Source organism: Electrophorus electricus, chromosome 1, assembly GCF_013358815.1.
Source record: "Electrophorus electricus isolate fEleEle1 chromosome 1, fEleEle1.pri, whole genome shotgun sequence".
NCBI classification, from domain to species: Eukaryota; Metazoa; Chordata; class Actinopteri; order Gymnotiformes; family Gymnotidae; genus Electrophorus; species Electrophorus electricus.
The window spans coordinates 18,224,749-18,252,507 of NC_049535.1; the positions used below are offsets into that span (position 1 = coordinate 18,224,749).

The 27,759-nt window shown below is 41.1% G+C and overlaps 2 protein-coding genes and 1 long non-coding RNA gene across 6 annotated transcripts in view; 1 reads left to right on the forward strand and 2 right to left on the reverse strand.

Moving 5' to 3' along the window:
- Positions 1 to 6,595: 6,595 nt before the first annotated feature.
- Positions 6,596 to 14,998, reverse strand: rasal3 (RAS protein activator like 3). 2 transcript variants are annotated; one of them, XM_027028138.2, is made up of 17 exons: positions 13,919 to 14,998; positions 13,274 to 13,404; positions 12,934 to 13,036; positions 11,771 to 11,838; positions 11,538 to 11,626; positions 11,191 to 11,419; positions 10,410 to 11,084; positions 10,164 to 10,308; positions 9,876 to 10,020; positions 9,434 to 9,670; positions 8,894 to 9,095; positions 8,596 to 8,687; positions 8,137 to 8,392; positions 7,909 to 8,016; positions 7,403 to 7,593; positions 7,219 to 7,303; positions 6,596 to 7,113 (listed from the first exon to the last, which is right to left on the reverse strand). In XM_027028138.2, the coding sequence occupies exons 1-17, from the start codon at positions 14,466 to 14,468 to the stop codon at positions 7,024 to 7,026; spliced, it is 3,396 nt and encodes a 1,131-aa protein (XP_026883939.2). In that variant the 5' UTR covers positions 14,469 to 14,998; the 3' UTR covers positions 6,596 to 7,023. The 2 variants fall into 2 exon arrangements, with proteins under 2 accessions (XP_026883939.2, XP_026883938.2); XM_027028137.2 differs by having other exon boundaries at positions 13,274 to 13,407; positions 13,919 to 14,997.
- Positions 14,244 to 17,244, forward strand: LOC113588788. Of its 3 annotated transcripts, XR_003411882.2 has the most exons (3): positions 15,145 to 15,649; positions 16,111 to 16,191; positions 16,289 to 17,244. It is a non-coding gene; the product is annotated as an uncharacterized LOC113588788 (long non-coding RNA). The 3 variants fall into 3 exon arrangements; XR_003411883.2 differs by lacking the exons at positions 15,145 to 15,649; positions 16,111 to 16,191 and adding an exon at positions 14,244 to 14,330; XR_003411881.2 differs by lacking the exon at positions 15,145 to 15,649 and having other exon boundaries at positions 15,727 to 16,191.
- myh11a (myosin, heavy chain 11a, smooth muscle) overlaps positions 16,712 to 27,759 on the reverse strand; it is a 38,053-nt gene continuing 27,005 nt past the window's right edge. Inside the window, exons 25-41 of the mRNA XM_035530464.1 lie at positions 27,408 to 27,579; positions 26,998 to 27,210; positions 26,642 to 26,786; positions 26,092 to 26,298; positions 25,856 to 25,960; positions 24,673 to 24,825; positions 24,324 to 24,572; positions 23,802 to 24,014; positions 23,396 to 23,608; positions 23,112 to 23,273; positions 22,871 to 22,999; positions 22,472 to 22,560; positions 21,613 to 21,736; positions 21,222 to 21,430; positions 20,949 to 21,057; positions 19,555 to 19,727; positions 16,712 to 18,089 (exon numbers count right to left, since the gene is read on the reverse strand). Coding sequence (XP_035386357.1) covers positions 17,951 to 18,089; positions 19,555 to 19,727; positions 20,949 to 21,057; positions 21,222 to 21,430; positions 21,613 to 21,736; positions 22,472 to 22,560; positions 22,871 to 22,999; positions 23,112 to 23,273; positions 23,396 to 23,608; positions 23,802 to 24,014; positions 24,324 to 24,572; positions 24,673 to 24,825; positions 25,856 to 25,960; positions 26,092 to 26,298; positions 26,642 to 26,786; positions 26,998 to 27,210; positions 27,408 to 27,579 — 2,804 coding nt within the window. The 3' untranslated portion in view covers positions 16,712 to 17,950. The remainder of the gene's footprint in view (positions 18,090 to 19,554; positions 19,728 to 20,948; positions 21,058 to 21,221; positions 21,431 to 21,612; positions 21,737 to 22,471; positions 22,561 to 22,870; positions 23,000 to 23,111; positions 23,274 to 23,395; positions 23,609 to 23,801; positions 24,015 to 24,323; positions 24,573 to 24,672; positions 24,826 to 25,855; positions 25,961 to 26,091; positions 26,299 to 26,641; positions 26,787 to 26,997; positions 27,211 to 27,407; positions 27,580 to 27,759) is intronic.

The window sequence follows — 27,759 nt, forward strand, 5'->3', positions numbered from 1 at the left end:
TCCGATAACGAGACAAAAGCAATCGATCGCCGCGCTGCACAGATCAGCTAAGGATTAAAACGTCGAGGGGGGTTTAGCCGCGCCGTGGCGCGCGCCTTGCACCCTGAAACAAAAGCAGCAACCAGTTGTGTGGTGTTATGCTGCACTGCTATATCAATATGCAAGACATAAGAATATGCAAAACGGGATTTTATTGAGTATTCGGTCTCCTCGAGTGTCAGGCATATTTAAATATTTTGAATCAAAATGAATTGTGTATGTATTAATGTTTGACTACCAGTGACATTTAACTACGCTAGCAAGTATTGCAACATCTTGGATAGTCAAACTTCTGTTACAGTGTAATGTTTCTCATAAGCCTTTTATTTTATTGAGGAATGTAACTGCAATTATTTTTCCAGTACTTTTAATTTTTTTATTTTGATAATAGCCAGGCTTATATAAAGTACTGTTGCGTAATTTTAAGCCTCATTGAACTAAATGTACATGACAAATGCAGTGTTATGGCTCAGTTGCAGTAACCAGTAGCGATCCATCGAATTGCAAAGTGAGGCGACTGTACAAAGGTATCAGGCAAAGGCCGCCTTGAACGTGAGGGTGTTGTGCGCCTTAGGCTGTCAGTGGTTATAGGAGGCTTATACTAAAGGACGGGAAATGAGAGTACAAACTACATATTCAGCAGAACCTATTTGACCATGTGGGTTGTGATTAGGCTAGGAGGTGCCTAGAGGTAGTCTAAAATGCTCCCAAATTGTACTGGTTTCAGTTAAATATTCAGCATTTGCAGTGGATTCAGAAAGTATTCAGACGTCTTTACTTGGTGCACACTATGTTTTTTGAAATTTGAATTGACAATTGCCAGTTTTACCTTTTTTCAAATCTACACTTAGCCTAATTACCCATAATGCTGAAATTATGTTTTAGAGAATTATAATTAAAAATCAAAAACTGAAATTTCTTATTAACAAAAGTATTCTTACTGTGATGACGAAGACTGCCACTCGGGAAGGTAAATGTGTGTTATGGCTGCTGTACCAGAGATCTGGCTGTTTGGTCTGGTGACCACAGCACAGATTTGCTTCCTGGAAAACCTGTTGTTGTTTTTTTTTGTGATCACTTTTAAAATTTGTTTTATTCTTACATTCTTACAAAATCTAATACAAACAAAGATAAACAAGTGCAGACCACACAAACGCCACGCTCACACTTTCCCCTTGTGGGCTTCTAGTAAATCCGTAGGAGCTGATGCAGTCACATCCCACATCAGTACTGTAGCTGATCTGCCTTTAACGTTACAGCACTGGGCTCAAAGGAAAGAATGTCATAACAGAATAACATTGTGCCAATAGTCATATATCTGGACTGAATTAATGATGTCTGGTTTTTTTAGCAGCGATAAGACCAGCAAATATTAGTTGTTGGAAGACTTGGATTTGAGACTGGGTGTGATTGCCACCCTCAGACTTCGTCACAAATGTGAAAGAACTGGGATGGTATTGTAAGGCCATTGGGAGAGTGTCTATAGTTAAAGAACCCCGCCATACAACCCCCCCCCCCCCCCCAGCCCGAAAGCTCTGTGTGAACCCCTGGAGGGAGATGTGTGATGTAATCATGAGAGGTGTGAAGTAAAAGAAGAAGAAAAAGAGCAGTGTAGGAGACTGTCACCCCACCCGAAGGAGAGAGTCAGTGGTGGTTTTAGTCAGTTTCACCTATAGGGTGGCAAAGGGGTGCTATGAGGACTCAATGGAGAGAAGAACACTGATGGACAGACAGACAGGAGCAGTGGGGCCCAAATACATTTTACAAATCCAGCTGGACCTCATGGTACATTAGTTCATTGTTTTAACAAATGTCAGTACAACACTATGGCATTCATGTTCAGATATTGGTTGGTATATATTGGTGGGTTGGTGGTTTCAAGTTTCAAGTTTGGTTTATTTGTCACATACATAGTCATACACAGTATAACTCGCAGTGAAATGGTTGAGAGTGCTCTGTCCAAACTGAGGAAAAAGAAAACAGGTGCATAGAGAAATATATATTCTATATATGTACAAAAATATATTAACAATGTATGTACAATATATGTATATTATGATTATATACACAATGTACAATGTATATGGTTGTGTGTATATGTACACAATGTACAGAATGTACAGATCCACTTTGTAAAATGGCATATTTACAGTTGATTCATGTGCAGCCAGTGAATTTGTATGAATTAGCTCAGCAGCTAAGGTATTAGACTAGTACTCAGGACTTGGCTCAGGCCCCACCACTGCCAAGTGGTGCGCCGACACAAGTGACTGAAGGACTTTGAGGTAGATCAGGTTTTGTCACTGTACCATTTGGTAAAGCAACTCAGCAGCATATTCTCTCGGTGACGTTTGTCAGTTGGAAATACAACCTCAGCTCTTCATAATGTGACAGGACAAGGTTGACAAGCTCACTGATGATAAGCCACCTAGTGTCTGCCACTTCCTGTATTTTCAGAGGATTTTCACCTACATTTGTGGTCTTGTACAATTTTGCATATTTCTGAAGCCTCTGGGTGGCATTTGAAAACCAGCTGTAGGTCTGGGAAACCATATACTCCACATTTCTGGGCGAAACATGCACAGTCTTTGATGCACAGAATGCTGAAGGGAATGCTATACACACTTGATGTAGACAATATAGGGATTACATTCCTGAAATGTCTGTTGCACTGAGTCCACACATTATATTGTCCACACATGTATTATAACCATTGGTCGCAAGATCAATGCAATTCAGTATGTTCAGATTGTTGTCATCTAGGAACTTGAACATAGTGTTTGCTATGATAAGTGAATCACCGGCTAAAAGTGCTTGCTGTAGAATCTGCTGAAAAACACTTTTTTTTTTTTTTTTTGCTTGTGACATTTGTGCTCTCATCGACAGTTAGAGAGTATGGTCCACTCCTGACATCTATCAGAAGATTTTCATGTGCTACGGGCCCCATCACTGAAATAATCAGCACTGTGCATTTGGTTCAATGTAATCTCATCTCTTTCTTGAAAATTTGTTCCATTACACATCTGAAATAATCAACAGTTAAAATGCCTGAATGGCAAGGAACATGAACAGCCATCTTCACTGGAATACTCATTCTAGGAGCTGAACTGCTTGTGTCAGATAAAGTACTAGTGTTTGAGAAAGGAGCAGTATTCCTTTGTGTTTTTCTGTAGCAGCACGGGCAACCAGCTCACATTTTCTCATTTGCAGTACTTGCAAAATACCCTTTTCTCACCATTGGGAACATATTTTATCCAGTCCATCAACCCCTTTTCTCTCTTTTAGTCCTTGAAATACTGTCTACCATATTTCCCCATTTACCTATTATAATAGTGGTTTGCGATAGGCTGCCAGCTAACTTTCTCTTCATCTTCTGTGTGTGTATCTCTCTTTTGCAATCCTTGTCTCCTTCAATCTCACATTCTCCTTTCTTTTTTGTCATGCTTGCATTATGTTGTCCTTTTAAAAATTATTGGAATTCATCTTCTCTAGTGTCGACTTGCACACATTCACCTGCTTTCCAAAGTTAGAATCGTCAGTCAGGACGTGGACATCTATAATGACATGATATCCAATGCACCACCCTCTTTCTCTCTTCTCTCTCTCTCTCTCTCTCTCTCTCTCTCTCTCTCTCTCAGCTGTGCACCAATTAAAAAAAAAAGCCCTTAATTAAAAAAAGCCCAATTTGGCAGGGAAACCACAAACCTGGCAACTTGGTTGTAGTATGACTTTGTAATTAGACACACCCATTGAAAACCTAAATGTGATTAGTTGATTGTACTGTTACTTCATAATTGTTTTTGGTTAAACAGGGGGCCTCAATTCAGAACTTGAAACCTTAGCAATGGAAAAGCAAGTTTGACTGCATCCACCTAGATACTGAACAAAGAAAGGTTCTGATTGGGTAATTTGTTTTGCTGTTTCAAACATTTAACCCCTTTGTGCCAAGCCAAAGCATAACAATTAGGTTACAAATGAACTATTAGCTACAACAGTTGCAGAGATTATACAATTATATGAAATGAAAATGTACTATAAATTATAACTTTATATATATATATATATATATATATATATATATATATATATATATATATATATATATATATATATATATATATATATATATATATATATATATATATATATGTGTGTGTGTGTGTGTGTGTGTTTTTGTGTGTGTGTGTGTATATATATAATTTTTAATTATGAAAAGGCTAGCTAGCATCTTTTTTCATACCTGACAGTGGGCTCGCCAGCCTCTTTTTTAATCATACACACAAAAAAGCTGGCTAGCTATACAGTATGCAAGCCACTTTTAATCAGTGAGCTACTTTTTAGCATACATGAATGGACTAGATAAACTACAGACTAGCTAGGTTCTTTTTTTAATCATAGATTTCCTGACGTCCATTTTAACATACAGGGCTGCAAACACACAGGGCTGCAAAGTGACTTCTAAAGTTCTGAGTAAAGATGTTTAGCCCATTACAGAAAAATATGAACGTTCACTACCAATATTTTTTTTATTGTCAGCAAATAGGGTGGCAGCTGGAATGGTACGGCCTGTTTCTTTGTGGCAGTTGCTAGCCCTTGCCACCTCACAGAACTGCCCATGGAGAAGATAGTGTGATGTGAGACTCAGATTTGTGTTTTGGGTGCTGTGTCAGGGAGCTGCCTGTTTAGTCTGGTGAACAGGGCACATGCTTTCCACTTGGAAGACCTGGGTTTGAGAGCAGATGTGGTTGCTGCCCTTAGCCTTTGTCATGTACTCTTTATTCAATATTCTGTAAAAGCCCTTTTGATAGCAATTACAACTGATCATGGAAACACTTAAAGCTTTATACATGATATAAATGAACAGACACATGCTTGTTTAAATAGCATTTATTACTTGATTGTTAATTAATTGATAACTTGGAAAGTTCATTAAAGGGAGAAAGGAGTAGCCTTTGCTAAGTTTTTATAGTTGAATTTCCTATGCAAAAAAAGAAGTGACATCACATCACTTCCTGTTTAGCTGTATGTAAGGCCTACTTTTAGTAGAAAGATTCTTAAAAAGAGCTGGATGGAGTATGGTTTGAGTTTGAACATGCTCAAATTGTGACCGATTAGATGAGTATTTTGTGAACTACTATATATTTGTAAATATTCTGTTTCCTTTTAATTTTTTTTTTCAATGAACACATTTTGCAGTGTTAGGAAAAGATGGATACGTGTGTAAGATGTAACGCATCTCCGTATGTCCAGGTTCACTGCCGGGATTTTCCCTGTCTGAATCCCCACACCCCTTCTTGGCGAGGTTTCATGCCAGCCCCTCCGTATATTTAATGGACCCTCCCAGGAGGGAGAAATGGAGCAGAATTGTTTAGGGTTTGGACAGATTACTCTTGTGAGCTTTTGAGTTATATTGTGGCTTTGATACTTGTATGACCTTGTTTTCCCCATTTGGACTTTGAATTTTAGCTTCATCCCTCTTGCTTAGATTGCTGTTATATATTATAAAGATAGTGTAAATATTGTTTTGTGTGTGGTACTTTGGTGTTGGATACTGGTGGTAAGAAGTGGCTGCCATTTTTGTTGGGTGTGGATTTTTGCCTCTGTTTGTGTGTTGGGTAGTGAGGGTAGTCTTTTGTATGTTTATTTTGTAAGGACTGTGTGTATTTCTTTCATTATTGTGGGTCATCAGTATGTTTATTTGTTTGTAATAATAACCTTTTGTATTTTACACCGATATACCAAAGAAAGAGAGTATTTGTGCTTCTGTTTGTTTTATTACCAAGTACTTGTTCCATTATCCATTCTGTTAGCCATTTATCATTCCTCTTCCTTGTTACGGCCTCCAAGCCTAGATGGAGGTTCATAACCGCAGTCTAACCTGAAGCAAATCCACACGTCTTTTCTGCTGGACCATCACGCCTTGTCACAACTTAGTTGAGATCCACAGACAGGTCCTTGAATTTCATGGATTGCTTTTTGTCTTGACAACGCAATGTAAATTGTGGGCCCAGGTGTTTCCCTTTCCAGACTATGTCAAATCAATTCAAATTGCAACAGGTGGACTCCTACTGAGTTCTGCCTCATCTCGAAGTAAACAGGATACACCTGACTACAACTTGGAGGGCCAGAAAAGCGTGTACATTCATGAATAGGAGCTTTCCAAATTTAAACCCATATCACTGTGTGCAGCAATTGAGTCAGAATACTTTCTGACTAGCACATTTACTAGGACTGTGACAGAGGCAGAGCTTTCTCACGTGGATTATAGATAAGGTTCCCTGGCCTGACACTTAATTACTCTTGTAAATAATATTTACTTGCAATTGTTTCCATTTATTTTGTATGCGTTACTCTCTCCAGTGCCACCCAAAGGGTGGATGAGTTCCCTTCTAAGTCTGATCCACCGAAGATTTGTTCCTTCAATCAAGGGAGCTTTCCCTGTCACTCATTAGGCGTCTACATCTGGTTCTTATACAGCTACATTGAGACCATCCCTATTGTTAAAATACTACATAAATAAACATGAATTTAGTTGAAGTAAATAATACATAGCCAGTTACTATCCAACATGTTTAATCTCTCAGTCAATTCTGTTGGCAATATAGCCTAATTTAGCAATACTAAAAATACACAACCAATAGGCTTTCATTAGTTAAATTTATTTTAGTTATTTCAGGTCAAATTTGTTAAATGTTTTATTTGTGAGTGTACTTGTACACATGTCCTTGTCATACTGGAATGGTAAATTTAACTTTAGGAAAGATGCATACTTGTGTTCAGAGCTCCTTTGAATGAACTGTGTAGTAATTCTGTGTAATCGGTGTAATTTTGCGACCAGAATTTCAATATTGTGTGAAAAACACAGGCATGCTCATATATATATATATATTTGCATTGACTAAACTAAAAATATGAGTAATAAAGCTGTTTTTTTCGGTACTTTTGCATCATGCAGAACTGGACGCGGTGTTTCATCCTGCCGTGTTAGGTGCTGATGTATGATGATTTCAAGCTTTCATTAGTGGACTTGTTTAGCCTTTGCATGGTTTCCAACAAGCCAGCAAATTGCTCTTCCTGAAACACATGAAATGGTGCCTTACAGATTAATGCAGAATATCGCACCCGTTTGACATGGTTTGTTTGAAATGGGCAATAACAGAGGCAGCTACCGTCACTTACCAAGACATTCATCCGTTCCGCTGCAACCAAGGCAACACTTAGTTTCCTCTCATCTTCCTCTCGCTCCTCTTCTATGACCCCCAGTCTGTAACAGACATAAAAGATCAGCATTTTGCTCCCCAGCCAAAGTAAAATAGTAACTGACATCTAACTCATGTTTTAGTCATGTCCTAGTATTCTTTACCTGAAGGCTGCACTGACAAGCTGTTCCTCACGCATCGCTAGAACGCCCCGGAGTTCCTGTATCTCTGCCTGCAGCTGAGCGTTTTGTTCCTGGCTCTGGATAATGAAGTCCTCCAGCCGTTTTGCCATTTCCAGCTCACGCTCAGCCACCTGCTCCACTCCCAGGCGTAGCTCAGACAACTCCTGTGCATGCTGTGGAAAGAAAAAACAAACCTCTGTCAAACCGCTGTTTCATAACAGCATCTTCAGTTTCTTCTATTAAGTGAAAATATATCTATAAAAAAAAAAGAAAGAAACAAGTATTAAAATGCTATTAAATACTCATAAAATGGTGATGGTATAGTAACCATTCAAAAAAAGCCATGCCACAAACCTCTTTTTTTGGAGACATTAGTAAAAAAGAAACAAAGCCATTCCAAGGCATTGGCAATTTAGACAGTGTAGTGTAAACTCCAAGGTATAGTGGTGCATTTGCTGATGTAGAGAAGAGGATGTAAGTGAATGCACCTTGTCCAGAAGGCTCGTCTCCTCGTATTCTGTTTTTATCTGATAAGGCTCTTTGTTGATTACTTTAATCCAAGGAACAGGAGCAGGTGGGGCTTTAAAATGTATGCTCTATGTCAACACACATAAGAAATATTGATCGTTACATCACTACACAGGTGCTCGAACCAAAACTATAGAGCCGCATGTTTCATGAGCCTTGGTTAAGGATGATGAGAAACAAAGGCTTACTGGCTGTGGTGGTGATATAGCCATGGGGGTCATTGTGGACAGGTCTTCAGTACTTTTCTGTTTCTTCAGAGACAGGTGATGACGCCGTTCTGATCCAGGAACGCTTTGTGTCCTCTTGACTTGCTTCCTCTGCCTGTCTTTGCCGTGGTTGACTTTTGAATCTGTAGGTAGGTGCTGCAAAGACTTGTTCAGGGGACTGTACTTGCCCAGATCTCGTGGAGGCACATAAGAGGGCTTGGATTCTCCTGCTCTGAAACTTGGGTGCAGATAAATTTTGCAGATAATGGTGAGAAGAGTTGGCTGTAATCATTTAACTAACCATACTACTGTACTCATACTATGTTCTTGTAACAGAGTGTTGAATTATTTATTAGAAATTAACCAAGGCCAATTCAATGACTAAGACATGAATAGTGTTGATTTTTATATGGCTGTGTAGCAATAAAACCACTTCCTCACTTGCTACAATTGATCCTTGGAGCATCTGGACCGAGATGATCTGTAATTTGATTCAAGATAGATGGAAGGGGCTGCAGGCTGTTTATTGTTTCCTTTGAAAAACAGCAAGGCAACTCTATTAAACATGTAGATTTATGCATCTTTAATGGTAACATAATTTGTAGATTTTTAAAAAGAATTTCAATCCTAGTTAACTGAGGGCTATAATCCAGTAAGTTTTAGAGTCCAGTGACAGGACAGAATCCAGAACAACAACCTTAGCGATTGAGTTTTTAAATGGATTTGTTACACTGCCCACCTGATTCATAGGGGAGATAATATCCACTTGCAGGCTATGGAGGACTGCAAGGCGTAAAGGCAGGTCCACATAGCCATCAAACCGCGCCATGTCCAACTCACTCTCGGGGTTTGACACACGCTGCAGGAAGCCTCTCATAGGCTCCCAGTGCTGCTCCAGGAAGTCATTCATGAAGAGCATGTACTCCTCTTTCTCCCCAAACCTACAACAAAGTCAAATGAGAAGCTGAGATAGATAGATAGATAGATAGATAGATAGATAGATAGATAGATAGATAGATAGATAGATAGATAGATAGATAGATAGATAGATAGATAGATAGATAGATAGATAGATAGATAGATTGATTGATCCCTTGAGAACTTTGTATATCATAAAATAATTTAGCATAATTGACTGAAAGTAAAATTCATAATATCATTTAAGAATGTTTGATCTAATGCAAATATGCAGAAATTGACATGTTGAATTTTACACTATCTAGCAGGGACACTTGCATGCAAATGTTTTGTGCAATTCTCCAATTGCAGATTTACTTACAAGGTGAAGTTGGCAAGGTTCTGTATGACCTTTGCTGTAAGAGTGAGTGTACGCAGAGTGTTTGGTTCAGGGTAAGGCTGGGTAAGTCCGAACAATGAGGGACTGAGTATGGCTGGGCAGAGGAAACGGAGAAAGAGAGATGCTGAAATGAGGCGATGTCCAATTTCTGGTCGTCTACGTTCCTCACAGTCTGACACCCAGCTGGAGAAAATTTCGTTCAGCTCCACGGGGAATGAGCTACAAGCACCAGGAGGCACAATGAATCACAGCAAGTCTGTCTCAAATCGTTAAAACTGGGTTGAGTCATTGCCAAGTTACTAGTATAAAGAGAAAATAGTTATATCTACAAAATGCTCTGTATCACAGAAATTGATTGTTGTTAGTGTTCCCCTTCAGTGTCATTTAAGTGTTTCATTTTCAACAAAATGTTCTCTCCACCAACCTGTGCATCTCAGCGATCTGCTGCACTACTTCAGCACATGTCTCTTTTAGATGATTCTGATTGACAGGGAGGTCTGAGGTGGAGCATTTCCGAGGGTCTACTTCACAGCTTTCTGATGAAGCATACAGTCGAGCAATAAACTTCCCTGTTCATCAGAAAACAAAACAAATGTGAGCCAAGAAAATGTTAAAGAGATGTTCTGACTTGAAAAATAGATTTTGAAAACCCAATTATCACAAGATGTAATGGTCTAAACTTATAGTAGATTCTGATATAAAACCTTCATACCAAGAGTATCAATGAGATACTTCTGCCCAACCAGCTTCATGTATTCATCAATAGCCTTTGTGGCTAGAGTGTTCTCTCTGAAAATCAGGGCCTCGTTCTCCCCCAAGCGCTGGACTTCAGCACTGCCTAGGTCAATCAAGAACTCCTGTATATGCAAAAAATATTGACACCCTTGGCAGGTGCAAGGTACACACTTTCTTTCTCTGCACTGTATGATCACATGTAGCAGATGTCAAAGGTACTTACTTTTGCCTTCCCTATGCTTTGAAGCACATGTACAAGGGCTCCTGCCAGTTCCTCTTTGTCCTTGACATTAAGAAGGGGTTCCAGACTGCTGCACATGCGGCCGTAGCCCACAGTTACGTATTCCGCAAACTCCTTGTACTTCTCGATTGGCAGCACTTTCAAGTTCTGGAATCGGGCCTTTACGCGAAGTGAAGCCTGTGGTCCCAGCTGGTCCTTTGCACTTCCAGTGCCAGGAGGTTTGTAGGGAATGATGGGGTACCATTTCTCCTGAAAAGCCCGTCCTTTTATATCTGATAAATTCAGAGCCACACTGCCCAGTGGATGTAGGATAGACTCATCCTTCGAATGGCGCTTCTTCTTGGGATCATCATCACGGAAGAGGTGCAAAGTGACCTGTGTGACGTGGGGGAGGTTGTCGAGCTCAAATAGCTCTCCCCAAAAGAGGTGGCAGCCTCCTGCAGTTCCACTTCCTCCAAGACCCCCACCTATCGCTCCAGCTCCTCCATCACCTGCCAGGTTTGCTGAGTGGGATGACTTACCCACGGCACGGCTAGTAGTGCGAGCAAATAGCGTGCCGTCAAGGTACAATTCACAGTAGTAGCGCCTCTTTGGAAGAAGGTCTTTGGCTTCATTTACCCACAGACTAAGGGAGTTCTCTGTACGCTCACAGTTGTCCTATGTAGGAAACATTCAAAATTATTGAGTGTTTTACTTAATAAGAGAACATGCAGAGAATGTCTGATGCTTGACATGTTGCTACAATTCACAGCTCATTTGCTACCTTATTCGGTTGGGCAGCACGCCTCAAGTTCTCGATCCATCTGTCTCTCTCTGCAGCTGATTTGCACCCAAAACAGTGGTTGCTCTCTGAGTTTATCACCTCAAAGCAGTACTTCTCCCCAAGAATGGAGCTGTGTACTGGCCTGATGACAGTAGTGCGGTCTGCACTTACATCCAGGCTTTCTGCAGCACTTACAGGAATGGACAGGGATTCTCTTGAGCCAAACATGCTAAAACAGAGATATAGATGACAATCTAATCAGTGAACACCAATGAATCATTGAAGTGCTGCCCCAAAATTATTTGATTGATTGTCATGGCATAGGTGCTGCAGGCTATATACTGTACCCTGGAGCTGCTGATAGTCCAACAGTATGTAGCTGCGTGCTGCTCAATTTTTTCTGAGCGCCACTCTGTAAACGGCGCTTGATCATTGCCTAGTGAGAGAAGAGAAAAGAACACAGTGAGAGAGTGAAACTTGCTAATGTATGAAAGGAATTGGCTGATCTCATGCAACTCATAGGCAGATTATAGCTGGATGGGATGCAGTGAACTGTGGAAGTGCATCAATAGGAACTCACCCTTACTCCTCCATCTTGGCCTTTTGACTTAGGAGCATTGCCAGGGGCCACATGGTCTGGACTGCACTCTGGAGAATATGGAGCAGCTCAGGATTACTTTGGAAATATGAATCCTTGGAGTATTACAGTCCTGTGCATGTTCTGATGTATTTCTAAGGTGATGCAGGGGTGACTAGCATGTCATAACTATAAAACATTTATTTTAACCATTACAGGAAGCATAGTCATTTCCCTTTTGCTTTCTCGCACAGCCATTTTAAAATGAAAATACACTGATCTTGGATATCTGAATGAAATCTACAAGATATAAAACTAATTATTATGTCTTCTGGTTTTACAGATCCTCTAATTGTTAAATCTTTACAAAGCTATACTTAGTAGGAATCATACATATTTATGGTAAAAACAAGCACCAAAACAGGATGTGGTTTCAGGTTGGAGCACTTCAAAATTACAGTTCTCTAGTTCTCAGTTCAGTAGTTACATTGAAGTTTAGTGAATGTTTAGTAAATTTGTTACTGTAGACCACTGCAACCCCGGGCTTAATTATACTCAAATATCGTGGACTCCATTTTATAAACCAAATATCACCATAAAGATTCCTTTCACCCCTAAATCGGTCAGCTCACAGTGATCTTTTGCTTACCAAAAGTCCCCCCGCATATAATCCATCGCCTGAAAACCATGTCCATCTTCCTAATCAGTCTTTTGTTCTTAATATCTAGGACCAACTCTTAAATGCAGTTATATGACCTTCTTCTTTTACATCAGAATAATCCACATACTTGTATGGAGATCAGAAAGCATTTGTCTAAGGGGTTGAAATGCAGTGGTGATGCTATCTCCCAAATTTACAGGAAGCAATTTCACAGCCATACACATGCCTAATCACATCAGCTATTTCCTCTGTAGCAAACTTTTGAACACAAGCCCACCTTAAATTTTATTTTATTTATCATGGCTGTGAAGCTCAGGGCTCTAAACTGGCCAAAGGCGGATAAATAAGATAATATGCCCCTTTGCCTCCAGGGTTTACTGTAAAATCCAATAATGCTTTTTGGGACTTCCTTTCAAAAGATAAGGATCACATATGTAAATATGTATGGAGGCAGAAAAACCATACGTGATGTGTAGGGGGTTGTAAGCAAAGCAGGAGTACTAACCCAAATTGATGTGACTCTGATATGGCTCCGCTAAGGCACTGAGATTCTGGAGACTGAGACTGGAGAGGCAGCTACTTGTCCGGTTCCTTGTGCGCAACATAGGCTGAAGGAAAGATCAAGTGCTGATAAACCAAACCTTCTACACAGAACCTGACCTCAGTCAGCTAGAACATATACAGGAAAAAAAGCTAGGGATAGTCAACCTGATATACTACATTGTTCTTTAGAGGTAATAGTGAGATATTCGGTTTGTCCAGGACTTAATCATTAGAAGCAGTTCAGCTTGGTTTTATTGGGGTGAATTTAGTGGGGTGAATGCATTATAAAATAAACAATCTACCTCCCCCTCCCGGGGAATGAGGATCTGTCCATCCTGCAGAATACAGTTGTTGACATCCCATACTGGAATGTCCTGAGGGGGGGCCCAGCACAGCTGCAGTGCCTCTGGGACCACAGGCTCTGGACTGAGGGCTTCTGGTAAGATAACAATAATAAAAAAATCATAGCTAAAGAAGCACTTTCTAAGTTAAATTTAAATATCCAATTAATTTTCTTGTTAATGTTCTTGAACTGAAAACAATTGCTAGAACATCAAAGGAATGTGTTTTGCTCTTTTTTTGGTAATATATTATAGCTTTATATATAATAGATTTAAGTAATATATTTTACACAGATATATACTATATATAAGTTGAAACATCATGCAGTGAGGTTGGTTCTGAGTGTACCAAAGAAGTTGAAATTTTAGCCTGTCTCTCTGGCTGCCTATAGCTTTCATTACTGGCTGTTACAGATCTGAGCTCTCCTCTTTCTTGGCTATACATGTTTGATTATACAGTAGGACCTCTAACCTAAGCCCTCATTGAAAAATGATCTAACTCTAATTGTTTAAAAGTGTTCCATTGAGCAATTCATCAACCTTATAGCTTCTGAATTGTGTACCTTTTAATCCTTTAAATTGTGGCAGTAGTAAAACAGGTCTCACCATGTTCTATAATGGGCGTGCTGTTCCTGGTCTGCAGACGTGGTCTCTTCAGTTTCTGCGAGACTTGGTGCAGGTATTTTCTGATTTTTCCTTTCTGAGGTGCTTCGGTGGTGGCGGCAGAGCCTGATGCCTCAGAGGTTCCAGCAGCCGAGGACGAGGGGGACAGTACAGAGGAGAGCAGCGACCCTGGCGGCTCTGACAGGGCCCTGCGGAAAGGGTTCTTTCTTGTTGGCCTGTCTGCTTTTGTTGAGTTTTCTCCTCCACGAGGTGCTGTTGATGATTTGTCTCCTGTATCTTCACTCAAAGCTTTCCGCCAGCTCTGCATTTTACTCCATTTATTTGCAGCTCCTTTCTCTAGCCTATCAAACGTACCCTGTCCCACCGCCTCGGACTTTGCACCGATATGCCATTGGTAGGTGTTCAGTGGATTTTCATCTTCTGATCGCTCAGCTTCTTTCTCGGTAGGGCAGTTTGTCTCAACAGACTGCACCATTTCTTCCTCTTTATGCTGTGGTGATGATATGGAATCTGACTCTTCTTTTGTGCCCATTTTTGTTTTAGGTCTGTTTACTTCACAAACAATTCTTAAAATGTTTTGGTGTTCTAGTGAAATGCCAAATCTGGGTGAATCCTGCAGCTCTTTTTAACGTACTGACGCATAAATCGTGGTCTACTGTCTTCTCTCCCTCCTTCCAGACATCAATTCAGCAAAACCACTTGCTCATGCTGTGCTTGCCTTGCAGCAGCTACTTCCTGTTGGACAGTCACAGCTATCGAATATCTATCCTTTGCTGCTACAAAAGTTCTTCAGCAGAGTTTTTGTCTCTTTTGAGTCTCCGCGGTGGTTGATGTTGTGCCTCTGACTGTTTTCACTGGTTCACTATGTGAATGTTTGCCTCGTCTCTCACCCATGAGCTGCGGAGCAGAACCCCGAAGAGCTGAACCCAGTAATCCGCATGAGAGATGATGATCCACCAGATTCGTGTGCCGTCTCTTTTGTGTTTGGGGTTTCAGAGTGCTGTTTGCCACACAGGAAGTCTCTCAGGTTGAGCGAGGAAGCCAGGTTGAGATATACATTGTATGTGTAAAAACTGAAAAGCAGTGAGTTTCAGGGCCGGGCTTTTTTCCTTCTTTTTTTTCTTGAGAGTGAATTAGAGTCTGTGCTGGGTATCAATTCTACAGATACACTGGCAAATCTAATATTGGTCTGTAATGTGTAATTGCTCTAATAGATACACCCATTCTGATACTCTGTTGCATCACCCTTTCCTATTTGACCAAAGAGCACGCGCAATTTAGGAAAGCACAAAACAACTAACCATCAGACAATTCATGAGTACACAGACCTGACTGAAACTAGCTGCCTGTAGGTACTGCTGTACAATAGCTAAAAAAGTGATCTCTCAGTGATGAATGTAGCTTTTAAATAGTGGAGATATTAATTTGACTTTATAATCCACATTTCTGTAAATTCAGAGCTGGTAGAAAGGAAAGTGTGTATGTGTGTCTGTATTTATTCCTTGTTCATGGTACTTTTAGCGTGTGTAGTGAGCTTGTGTTGTGAGTAACTGAAACTTATTGTAGTTTACTTATTGTAGGGTATTGTTTGTTATTGCACTTATCGTTGTCTCTGCTGGAGCTTATATCTATTTTACACTTCTAGGCATCAGTATTGATCCCTGTATTTCTACAGTATCAATCCCTGCATTTCTACAGTATTCTAGATCATTGGTATGTTGGACTCTAACCTACTGTACTGTACTAGGATGTATTCTATAAGGAAATGACAAATCACTTTTGTAAGTCACTCTGGATAAGAGCTTCTGCCAAATGCTGTAAATGTAAATGTAACTGTAGTGAACATTAATATTTATGTATTTAGTGAACATTAATATCTGTGCATTTATTGCTGGTTCATGGTATTTTTAGCTTGTGTAGTGAACATTAATATTTTATATGAAATAGTTGGTATGGATTAGGTATTCTCCAACTTTTTTTCTGATTCATTTATTGGCAGTTGGCTAATATTTCCTGTCACAGTAGCATTACTTCCTGCTGAGTTGACTTTCATACGTTTCATTCGTGCTACAAAAACCACTTCCTGTGCTGATGTGCTTCAGACTCAAGTTAATGTTATAAACAGTATAGAGGGACATTACAGAAGAGTAAAGAATGCTTTTACTATAATCTAGGACAACAGCCCAAGGTGGCCATCGCTGTGTAGAAAACAACTAAATGAAAATGACACGTTAAACCGATGTGATGCCCAGCAGGTGATATAAGCTGATATATATGCCATTTGAACAAGAAAGTATCTGTGTCTGATAGTATCAAGAAAGGAAAGTGTGTGTGTCTGTGTATTTATTGCAGGTTCATGGTACTGGGATAAGAGCACTCCAACAGAAAGAAATCAGAAGTAGAGGAAGGAGCGCCCTCTTGTGTTGAGATCGATGAAGTATTCAACAAAGATCAAACTAGCAAAACTGCAGGTTCTGCAAATAGTCTTCAGAGGTGTCCTCACTAAAATCGCTGCTTACTGAACTAAGCTGCATAAAGATCTGACCTCACTTTGATACAGACACCCCTCCATATAATGATGTAAAGTTTTTGTAAAGTGTTCAGGAGTCTCAGACTAATTTAATTTAATTTGTTGCCACAAAATCTAATTTTACAATCAATTCTAATTTGATCAATAAATGTGATTTAGATTTGAAAGCAAGACTTTGCAACTCATATACTGACAAAAGCAATCATTCTGTATGTTTATAATGAACAAACAAATCAAACACCATCTTAAAACCCATTAGAGACAATTTTTATTTCACACTTTATTTTAATGTGCAAGTGGTTTCACAAATTCATAGAGTGAAATATAATTTCCAATAAACATTGATTACATTTTGGTGACAAGTGGAGTGGGGTTAGAACAATAGGATCATATCATCGAATACTATCTAGTTCCTTTTACGGGTTAGGAAGGGCCAATAGCTCTATTAACTGATGTAGACATTGAACATTTAACAGTCCATGTCTCCCCCAAAGATCTGTCCAGCTCTGTCTTAATAAGATAACTCATTGGGGCCAAATACACATAGAATATTTCTATTTAAAATGTATAAATATTTTGTGTTTGAGAATAAGATCCCTATACTACTTCTTTTTTGGTTCTCTGAAGTTACAGTAGAATGCAGTCTTCTTATATAAAATACTCTACTGCATAGACTGAAAGTGATCATAAAGTGCTATAAAATTTGTTTCAAAATACCTGATCTTTATTGCTGTTTTTGCTATAGCTCGTCCAAAGCCCTGTTAGAAAGAGGAAAAAAGCATAGAAAATGCTGCATTTAGCCTGGAATTTCCTGTTTTGTTTTGGGAAGTTGCACTCCATCAGAGACTGGAAGTCATCTCCCTGCGCAGGGAGCAAAAATGCCTAGTCCTTGCATCTCCATACTTACAAACTCTTGGTATAACTATCCAGAGAGGCTTTTTAGGAGCAGACAGACTCTCGTGTTATTACTAACATGTTTACATGCTAGTGTTACACCTGTGTGCTGTATCACAACAATGTGGTGCAGGACACTACACATATCATGCAGTGCAGAACTTGGAGATGGAGAAGGAAGACATTCAAAAGAGTTTAAAATTAAAATATAGATGATCTGTTACATATTGCAAAGCAAATTTTAACATAAATGTGCACAGCTTGGCCCAGAAAAATTTTACTGGCATTACTTTAAGCATTATCTCTTCAGTAACCTTAACAAACCTTAACGAGCCATCTTCAAAAAGCTATATTCTCTGTCCTTGGTAAGAGATCAGACAAAAATAATACTGGCAACAACAATATAGCCCAATACTGCAAGGCCAAGGGCTAGCAAAAATTGAGATTGTGTCAATTAAAGAAATTACCACTCATGAGAAGCCTGATTGAACAGCAGTGCTTGATTGTACAACATTTTTTAATTGTGGTTATTTTTCAAGCAGATGAAGTTATGTTTGTGAATGAGGGTGTGGCTGGGCAGGGTGCCATCTCTACTCTCCTGCTTTGGTTCCGTTGTAGTCGCCCTGCATGTCTGCGTCATCCTCAGCAGCATCAGAGCTGTCAATCACCCCTCGACGGCCCGCCCCCGAGCGTCTCGTTGAGCTGCTGAAGGATGGCTCGTTACCTCGTCTGCAACAGCACAGCCACAGCAAAGCAACATCAGAGGAACGCCATGGAAACCTCACACTGCTTTTATATTCATGGTAACCTGGGTCTGAAACCTGCAAGACGTTTTGCCTCATAGGTTTTGGACGTATTTATTTGCCTCATAGGTTTCAGGGGAGAAACTAAAAAGGACAATAATAATAATAATAATAATAATAATAATAATAATAAGTGTAAACAGAAAAGAAAGAGTGACTGAGTCAAACAAAGCCCTTCAGGAAAACTACTTGTTATGCAAGAATGTTGAATGTGTTAAATATTTTACAAACCTAGCAAAGTGTGATGTCTGGTTTCCTTTATTTTAAACTTGAATGGGCAATTAAAGCAATGTTCAGCCTGTAATATGTAATACATGTAGAATACTAGTACTATTTACATTAAGTGCCTAAAATTTGAACCCACCAATCCTGTCATTAGCTTCCATAATAAGTACCATACCATGATGCTTTTGGTCTGTAGGGGTTTGCTTGATGAATGTGGTAAAAGAAATGCAAAGAAACTGCTGTGACTGTATTCCTAAAAGAGTCCTGTTTTCACTTGCCTCTGTGCATGTCTACATACTTTGAATTGCATGAAAACAAGTGTGTTTCCCACCAGAATACAGCCACAGGTGTGTCTTTTAGAGAAGAACATTACACTAAAGGTCAAGAGATTATGGAAGCATTATTGTCTCATTTGAGTCCTGTAAATACAGGCTAAATGAGATGGTTCTGTCAGCCACATATTAGGCAGAGAGGGAAATATGGTCTCAGTCTCATCTAAACCTGCATCACAGCTGCTCGAAGAAAACTGGGTGTGAATGTGTAGAAACCACCATCATGTAAATGTGTGACAGTATATACATGTGTGACTGTATACATGTGAATTCTGTCTGCAGGTGTGTGAGTGTGTGCAGATTCTCAGTTGTGCCTTGGTTTTCCACATAAAAGCATGACGGTATCCTACTCATGAAATAAACCATATTTCACTCAGAAAAAGAAAATTAATAGGCAGCCAGAATAAGGTATTGTGTGTGAAATAAGAAGTATAAAAAGTATTTGTAGCTGCTTCTAAGTACACAGGTACCTGCATGGTCACTGTGTGGGCTCGGGGTTGCCTCTGTAATACAGACACACAGTCTTTGTCTTCCAGTTTAACAGGGCAGTATAAGACCTGAGCTCAACTCACACTACCTCATTAATCTGTTCAAGTTCCACTTAATCCATGCCTGAGTCAATGACTCTTTTTAAACAGATCAACAACAGGCGAACTATTGTCAGAACGTTTGGGTTCATTGATTACAAGGTGTCCGAAACAAATGCTCTGGAATAATCAATGCAGTCGCATGCATTCCCCAGACCAGAATAAACATTACAACATAAATAATTAAAGCTGAAATATGAGCACTGCTAGCTGTGTCTGTGTCAATCTGCCACTTTGTGAGCCATACCTGAGTTTGTTCTTGAGGGCGCTGACCTCACGGCTCATGGCGTCGTTGGCCTCTGTGGCCTCGTCCAGCTCTCTCTGCAGCTTCCTGCGGGCGGCTGTGATGCGCTGAGACTCCTCCTCACTCTCCTCCAGCTGCCTCTTCAGCTGCTTCACACGAGCGTTTGCCTTGTCCGCCTGCGCGCGCGCACACACACACACACACACACACACACACACACACACACACACACACACTTTTCACAGATGTGCTAATAAACATAGTTTTATCAGTCTGTGTGAATGTGAGTGTTGTGTGTGTGGGGCAGGGGGGTTGGAGGTCTGACCTAGGCCTATGATTCATATGCACATTACTGAGCTAACTGGACTGGACTGTTGATTTGACATGATCATGAGAGATTTGGTGCTAACACAAACCTATGCAGAAGCAGGCTTGCTCAGCTCAAACAAGATCAGATCACATATTTAAATGTCTCTTGTAATGGAAGTCTGTCTCACTCATGGCTGCTCCACTCTTTCAGGAGCAACCCAGTGAAATAATGAAATAAATGCAATAATGCAGTCTGTATGTAATGAGATTGCCAAGAGTCTTTTGCCCCCATAGTTAACCTCTTAAAGGAATAGCTGTTTCAGTTAGGATGGAATAGTGTTTGCTTAGAGTCTGTTTAGACCACACACACACACACACACACAATACTCAGCATTCTCCCATGACACTGCAGAAAATGCAATTCTTCATAACTTTGTTTACACAACAGGGATATGATACATTTCATAGTCTACACAGTGCTGTGTGCTGAGCAATCAGAAATGTGAACTTGGCTCTCGGAAAAAGGATATATTAATCTTTCCTGGCCACATTAGGGTAAGCTATATAGAGCGCTTTTGCTCCATCACAGGAAAATTGATCCTTTTACATGAATTTGATATAATACATTTGAACACTGCCAATAATTATTGACTTTTTTTCACCAAGGATTGCCTAATGTCATAGGAGTGTTGAACTGCACACAAATAACCATGAAGGCCCCGTCTGTTAATAAGAAGAGGTTTCATAGCGCAGCTACCATTAAAAGGAACAAAGTCTACAAGGAAACATGTCCTTGTAAGCTACTGTTTGTAGCAGTAGTAGTTGTAATTGCTTTTGCTAGATGGTTATTGTGGTGGTTATCGAAACTTAAAACTCTTTTTAGAACCTTCCTGGAAGCAGCTCTTGTTCTGCCGGTGATAAGGATTGAGCTGTTTCTCCAACCATTCTCCGACGCTAACTAGTCATTGACATATATTGACTTTCACATCAACGCATGAATGTGCAAATTTCCCAGACGACTCAAGCCAGTCACTCTGGTCTCCAGGAGGGAGTGTTGTGAATGCTGTGAGTGCGAGCGATAGGCAGACCTGGTCTTTGTACTGCTCTGCTTGTTTCCTCTCATCTTCCACCTGAATCATCATGTCCTTCAGCTTCTTCTCCTTCTGCCGCACCGTTTTAGCCACTGCCTGCTTGTCCCTAAATTCCCAACCATCACGTGTTACTATCAAACCAGTGTGGCTCAAGCAAGTCTAGTAGCTTAGGTTGGTTCTATAAAAACTTTCTCATGGTCCATGAGATGTAATGTCTTCAAACTCAAGTACCAACAATTACTTTATTATTCCAAGTCTCCTGCTCCCTACCTGTTTTCCTGGTCAAGCTGCTCTTCCAGTTGAGACACTTTCGCTTCCAGGGCGGCAATAGAGGACTTAAACTTGGATTTAACCTGGTTCTCCATCTCTTGCAGTTTGGCCTTCAGATCTTTGTTCTGCCTCTCCAGCTGCTGACGGGCACTCTCGTTCTTCTGAGAGGTGGTGCGTTCTGTCTGTAGCTCATTTGTTAGTTGATCCACCTTTAGAATGGAGAAGGAAGAAAAAGTCAAGAGGAAAATCCCTTTGCTGTCACTGGTCAAATGACATCCTAAATATCTCAGCTGGTCGGATGGAGGGAGCGGGGCAGCGTGCACAGAGCATGCCCTGGATGAGGTCCTGTAGTATGAATATGAGACTGTTGTGGTGGGCGATGGCGGACCACCTGCTGCGAGCTCTTCCGCAGCTTGTCATTGAGCATCTCCATGTTGCCCTGCTCCTCTTCCAGCTCCTCCTCCAGCTGGGAGATCTTTGCCTCCAGACGGCGCTTCTCATCACTCAGCGCAGACCTGCACCATTTCATAACAGTGCGCTTTAGCCAGCTAACCATCTGCATCACAGATACAGATTGTATATCCATATTTTAACATTTAATATTATGTAAGTTTGTTTAATGTGTTTAATAGTATGTTTCCATATCTAGCGGCTACATTATTAAACTATCTGTACTAAACTATTTCAAAAGTCACAAGATTGACATAAATACCCAATGCACAACACAGGATAAGATGTTAATATAAATGTTTCTAACCTTCAAATGGAAACAATAATAGCACCAAACCAATAGCAACAACAGTACCCAGGATTAGATGTTTTTTTGTTCCAACCACTTATCTTTGCTAATTTGCTATTTAGCTCAATTTATTAATTTGTGAAAACAAATGGGTGACACAAATTTATGAACTTTTACAGCTCTGCACGCAGAATGTACATATACACATTTTGCATACTAAAATGTATCTGCATGTGAAATTGGAGCTTTTTCTCAGCTGTAAAGCTATCAACTATATATTAGCCTGCTCCCATAAACTGCAATGCGACAGTGTATGAACAAGCACATACAATCAGATCAGAGCTCAGATTCAAAATGGTTCATATTTCACTTTGGAAACACTTGTTCAATCAAAGTTAACAATTAACTAGCATCTATCTGTTTTCTAACAAGGGTGGTTTGTAAAAAGAAAATTCGTTTTTGTTTTGGCCAATCATTGGCCATTGATGCCCTCTGTTTTATTGATACTGACTTTCCAGATGCGTTGCTGGCAAGCTCATCGGCCAACTCGTCCCGCTCGGTCTCAGCCTGCTTCTTGGCTCTCTCTGCTGCAGCCAAATCCTGCAAGCCAACAGTTTCAGTAAATGCTGAAAAGAACAACGTTGTACTTCATTAACAGTAAACAGACCTCAAGCGCTAGGTCCTATAGACTTTTAGCTTCCCTTTCCATGGGAATTAGATGTGTTGACAAAGAGGTTACGTTAGCTGTTCAATGAGCTACCAGGGATAACAAATCATGAGGTTCGGTTTGAGTAACACTGACATAATGAGATTGACAGGCTTGCTATCTGATCTGCTGCTTTCCAGGAAATAAGTTAGGTGTGGAGTCATTGCACATGTAGATGTATTGATGTTTGTAATAGTGGTCCACCTCCTGTAGCTGCATGAGCTCGGCCTCCAGGTTCTTGGCCTTCTTCTCACTCTCCTTTGCGGTGGACAGCACATCCTCCCTGGCAGCACGTGCATCGTCCAGCTCCCTCTGGAAGTCCTTCATCTGGGCCTGCCAAGTCAAAGATGCCAACAGAAGGGCTGATTGGACAGCAGGGAACCGAGCTGTGCGTTTGCAGGCTGGTTTGTGGACGTGCAGTGCAGCAGAAGCCTGCAGTGGGCACCTGGAGCTTGCGGAGCTGTTTGATGGCTTCGTCCCTGCCCTTGTTAGCTGTGTCAATCTGACCCTCGAGGTCCTTCATGTCTCCTTCCATCTTCTTCTTGGATGCTGACAGTGCAGCTCTCTGCTTGCGCTCATCCTCCAGCTCTGTCTCCAGCTCACGCACCTGTTGAGAAATGGTTTTCATCCTCCATATAAGGGCGCATAGAACACATCCTCTTGGCTTTGGTCATATGTGCCCCTACAATATAGGTGTCATAACTAGTTGCTTTGAGTGCACGCACACACCTGCTTGACCAGCTGCTTCCTCTTCTCCTCTCCCTGCTCGTCTCGGCCCTGCAGGTCACGCTCAAACTGGGCTTTGAGGGCCTGCATGTTCACCTCCAGACGCAGCTTGGCATCCTCTGCTGCCTGCAGCTCGTCCTCCAGCTCCTCCAGCTGGGTCTTCATCTCCTCCACCTGTGCCTCCAGACCACGCTTTGACTTCTCCAGCTCATGCACCTGTAACAGAAAGGTTTGAAATAGAAAAATATAGACACAAAACTCACTCTTTCATTTCATCTGTCTTTAGAAGACCTGGATGAGGTCTGGAACACGGGTTGGAGGTGACACCTGCAGGATCACCGATCATTTTGTGAGTGTTCTGAGTATACATTTAAAATCTGGAAATCAGTTAACTGAAAGTCAAACTCACATTCTTGCCCACATCATCCTTGGAGCTGACTAGGTCCTCCATCTCTGCGCGCAAAGCTTTGTTTGCTCTCTCAAGCTCCTCGCGAGCATCCTGCGCTTCGTCCAGTGCTCGTGCCAGAGACAAAGCCTTTGTTTCCTTCTCTCGAGCCTCTGCCTCTGCACGGTCCCGCTCCTCTGCATACTTACAGGAGATGCTCTTCTCCTCCGCCAGCATCTGAAGGGAGAAAACACAGACAACTTAGCAGACAACTGACTGTGCAAATATAGGTAATGACTCAGAGGGCAAACAACTGTTATGACTCAAGAGGCCATAGGTTGGATCCCAGCAGATGGTTGCTGTTGTAGAAACCTTCAAAATATAATTTTATTGGTTAATGGTTGCTCTGGCCAAAGCTAAGTGCCCAAATAAGCAGCAGTTTTATGCATTCAACAAAACTTCAACATAAAACATTCAAAAGTAACAAAAACAAAGAACTGTCCTAATTTATCAAAAATTAATTAATTAATTGAATTAGAAGTAAACCTGATCAAATTTCTTCTGCTTCTTCTCCAGGTTGGATACAAGCTGTCGCTGGTTGTCCAGGTCCATCAGAATATCCTCCAGCTCCTGCTGCAGCCTGTTCTTGGTCTTCTCCAGCTTCTCGTAGGCGACTGCTTTCTCCTCAAACTGAGTGTTGGATGCCTCCAGGTCTCTCTGCAGACGCTTCTTACCCTCTTCCAGCAACTCCACATTCCCGGACATCTCCTCCAGCTTCTTCTTAAAGTCGGACAGCTGCAAATGTAGCAAACAGTAAGATAAACAGTCAAAGGAGTGGCTATGGGTCCTGCAGTAGTGGAGGCCAAGATAGTAATCTGATTAACAGGTATAATACCTGGATATTGAGAGTGGAGACGTGTCGCTCTACGTTCCTCTTGGCCTCCGTCTCCTCTTCCAACTGCTCCTGCAGGCTGTTGCGTTCATCCTCCATCTGACGCAGCTTGGTGGAGAACTGTAACTTCTGCCTCGTCTCCTCTGCCAAGAGCTCCTACAAACACAGGAGCACTCACAGGTCAGCATCCAGCCTCCAATACAGGAGCTCACTTTTTACAATCTGGCCTCCAGTAGAGAGGGTCAGAAGTGGCAATGCTAGTTTACACCAGTAGCACATCCATCACCATAGTCATTTTTAGTGGTCTGTGAAAGTCACTGACTATTAATGTCTCTGACCATTAACTGAAAAATAGTAATGTAGTACTATTAAAGTGAGGAATTAAAAAATATCATTCATTAGTGGTAATGAAGCAAAGACAACAGATTTGTAATTGATTTAGAAAGTGTGGTTTCTCAATCCAAAGAGGAAATTAGAAATTTTGGCATAATATTAGATTTAACCTTTTACACTTTTAAATTTCATATTGATGGTGTCACTAAAACAACTTTTTAGTTTAGTTTAGGTAGTTTAGTTTCTCAGACTACAGGATGCTAAGAGGCTAATTCATGCTTTACTTTTTCTCTCGATTAGACTGCTGCTATGAATTATTCACTGGATTAACAAAATGCACAGTTTACAGATAGACAGACTACAATTTGATCAGAATGCTGCAGCCAGAGTAATAACATATACAAAAAGGAAAGAAAATATAACACCTGTTTTAGCTTCATTATACTGGTTGCCTGTCTAATTATAACTGATTTTCACTGTTTTTCAAACCTAATAATGGACAAGCACCAATATACATTTTCGAGTGCCTTACAGAAAACATTAAAAATTGTGCTTTGAGATCATCAAATAAAATATAACTGGATAAAAGTCAAAAAGACACTCTTTTCCAATTCATATTTGTCACTTACTTTTAAAAAGCAGTTCTATTTAGATATGCGTTCTGTTAGGTGATGTTATTATTCTTATTATTCTTGTATTTTTTATTATTCCTGTACATTCTTATTATTCCTGTATTATACTGCTTTCACGGGCTTCATGTTTTATTTAATTTTACTGTGAAGTGCTGCATTTCTATGTATGAAAGGTGCTGTACAAATAGATTCAGGTGGTATTGAAGTGAGTGTCTTGTCACCTGAGTGTCTTGGAACTGAGATGTCAGGCTGGCCACATCCTTATTCAGCTTGATGTTCTTCCCTTCTGCTTCGTTCAGGAGGCTGGTGACGCTCTCTAATTCGACCTGCACGAGGACCCGATGTTATTTCTAAAGCTCTTCTTACTATGCATCTCCCTTACTATATAACAAGCAGTGTCGCCCAGAGAGGCGTTTTTATGGCAAAAGACAATGCAGTTCTGTTGTCGGCCACTCACTGTAATTTTGGATACGCGGTCTCCCAGCTCGGCTTTCTGTTTCTCACTGTCATTGAAGCGAGCCTGCAGGTCTGTCAGCTGTCCCTCCACCTTCTTGCGCTTGTGCTCCACATCCTGCTTGGCCTGAGAGAGTGAGCGGATCTCCACTGTCAGCTCTGATGTCTCCTTTTCCAGAGCCTGCTTGGCCTTCTCCAGGTTGGACCTCACCTAGCAATCACAGGAAACGCATCTGCAAGCGTCAGGACACGGGTGTGCAAAGTCATACTGGTGGCTTCTTGACAGTGGAGTTATTTCGTACCCTCAACATCTTGCATTGTAAGGGTGAGAGGGTTGATGCAGTTAAATAGAAGGTCCATTTATGGCAGAATATGGCAGCATGTTGGTTCTTTTAGCAAAAAGGAAAATGACTAATGTTCATGTATTTCTGAAATTATATTTCAGCATCAGTGCATGCAGTTTTTGACTGATGACCATACTGATTAATCTTACTGCTTTGTATGACTCACTGTTTTGGAAGTTGCACATAGGTGTGTGTGTGAGTGCCACTAACCCTTTTGGCTTGCTCCAGCTGCTCTGTGAGCTCCTCCACGGCCTGTGTGTGTTTCTGTCTCATCTCTTGCACCTGAGCCTCATGGCTGCGACTCTCCTCGTCCATGGCCTTCTTCAGCAGGGTCACTTCCTGCTCCCTCTTTGCCCTGCCGGATCAGGGCATGGGGTTTGCTGGTGCAGTGCTATTTTTTAATGCATTTTGGCTTAAAAATGCGTTTGCACTACCACCTTCTATGACTTCTGTTCGTAATGTTATTTCCGCCACGCTCAAGCGTGCCTGAGCCATGGCTTTATGACTTAGTTCCATAACAGTCGAACCTGTATGTCTGAGTAGTGTGGTGGTGGACCTGCACTAACCGTAGCTCCTGCTGCGCTGCTGTGCTGTCTAGTGTGTCCTCCAACTCAGATTTCAGGGCTTCTAGCTCCTCCCCCAAGTCTCTCTTGGTCTTTTCTGCCTTATTCCGGGCAGCACGCTCTGAATCCAGGTCCTCCTGCAGGTCTGAGATCAGGCCCTCCAGCTCCCGAATCTTCTTCAGGGCATTATTCTTCTGAGCTGTCTCATCCTCCAACCTGGGGAGGAAACAGAAAAGCTCTCACATGTCACCTCACAGATGACTGTCACAGATGTCACTTTTAGGGGAGGTTCATCATGTTCAAGGGATGTACGCTCAATAAATAAGATTTGATAGCACCACTGACGAAGAGAAATACTCTAAGCTGACATGGTTCTCAGCAGCTCATCGTTTTCGAGCACGAGGAGCCGTTACCGTCCGAGCGCAGCCTGAAGCTCCTCCTCCTTCTTGGCAAGCTGGGCCTTCAGCTCGGCGATCTGAGCCTGCAGGTCCGCAATCTGCTCCTGCAGGTCATTGGACTCAGCCTCCAGCTTCCTTTTGGCTTTGTCCAGCTCCTGTCGGGTCTTTTCCTCTTTCTTTAAGCGCACTGGAGGTCACAGGGAAACATCATTATAGGACAGTCAGTTAGGGTTCCTATCTACGATGTGGCTTGTTTTGTAAAATATTTTTAACTGATTAAACGTGAAAATGGATGCTAAGTACCCAGTGATGTACAATTTAAAAAGAGGGTATGCCCACCCCCTTAAATGGGACCTTAAATTATTGT

Coding starts and splice junctions, on each gene's coding strand:
- rasal3 (XM_027028137.2), bottom strand. CDS start 14,468: ATGGGCACAAAAGAAGAGTCAGATTCCATATCATCACCACAGCATAAA. Junction 11,085..11,190: donor GTGCTGCCCAACCGAATAAG/GTAGCAAATGAG, acceptor TTTCCTACATAG/GACAACTGTGAGCGTACAGA. Junction 9,671..9,875: donor CAGATCGCTGAGATGCACAG/GTTGGTGGAGAG, acceptor TGGTGCTTGTAG/CTCATTCCCCGTGGAGCTGA.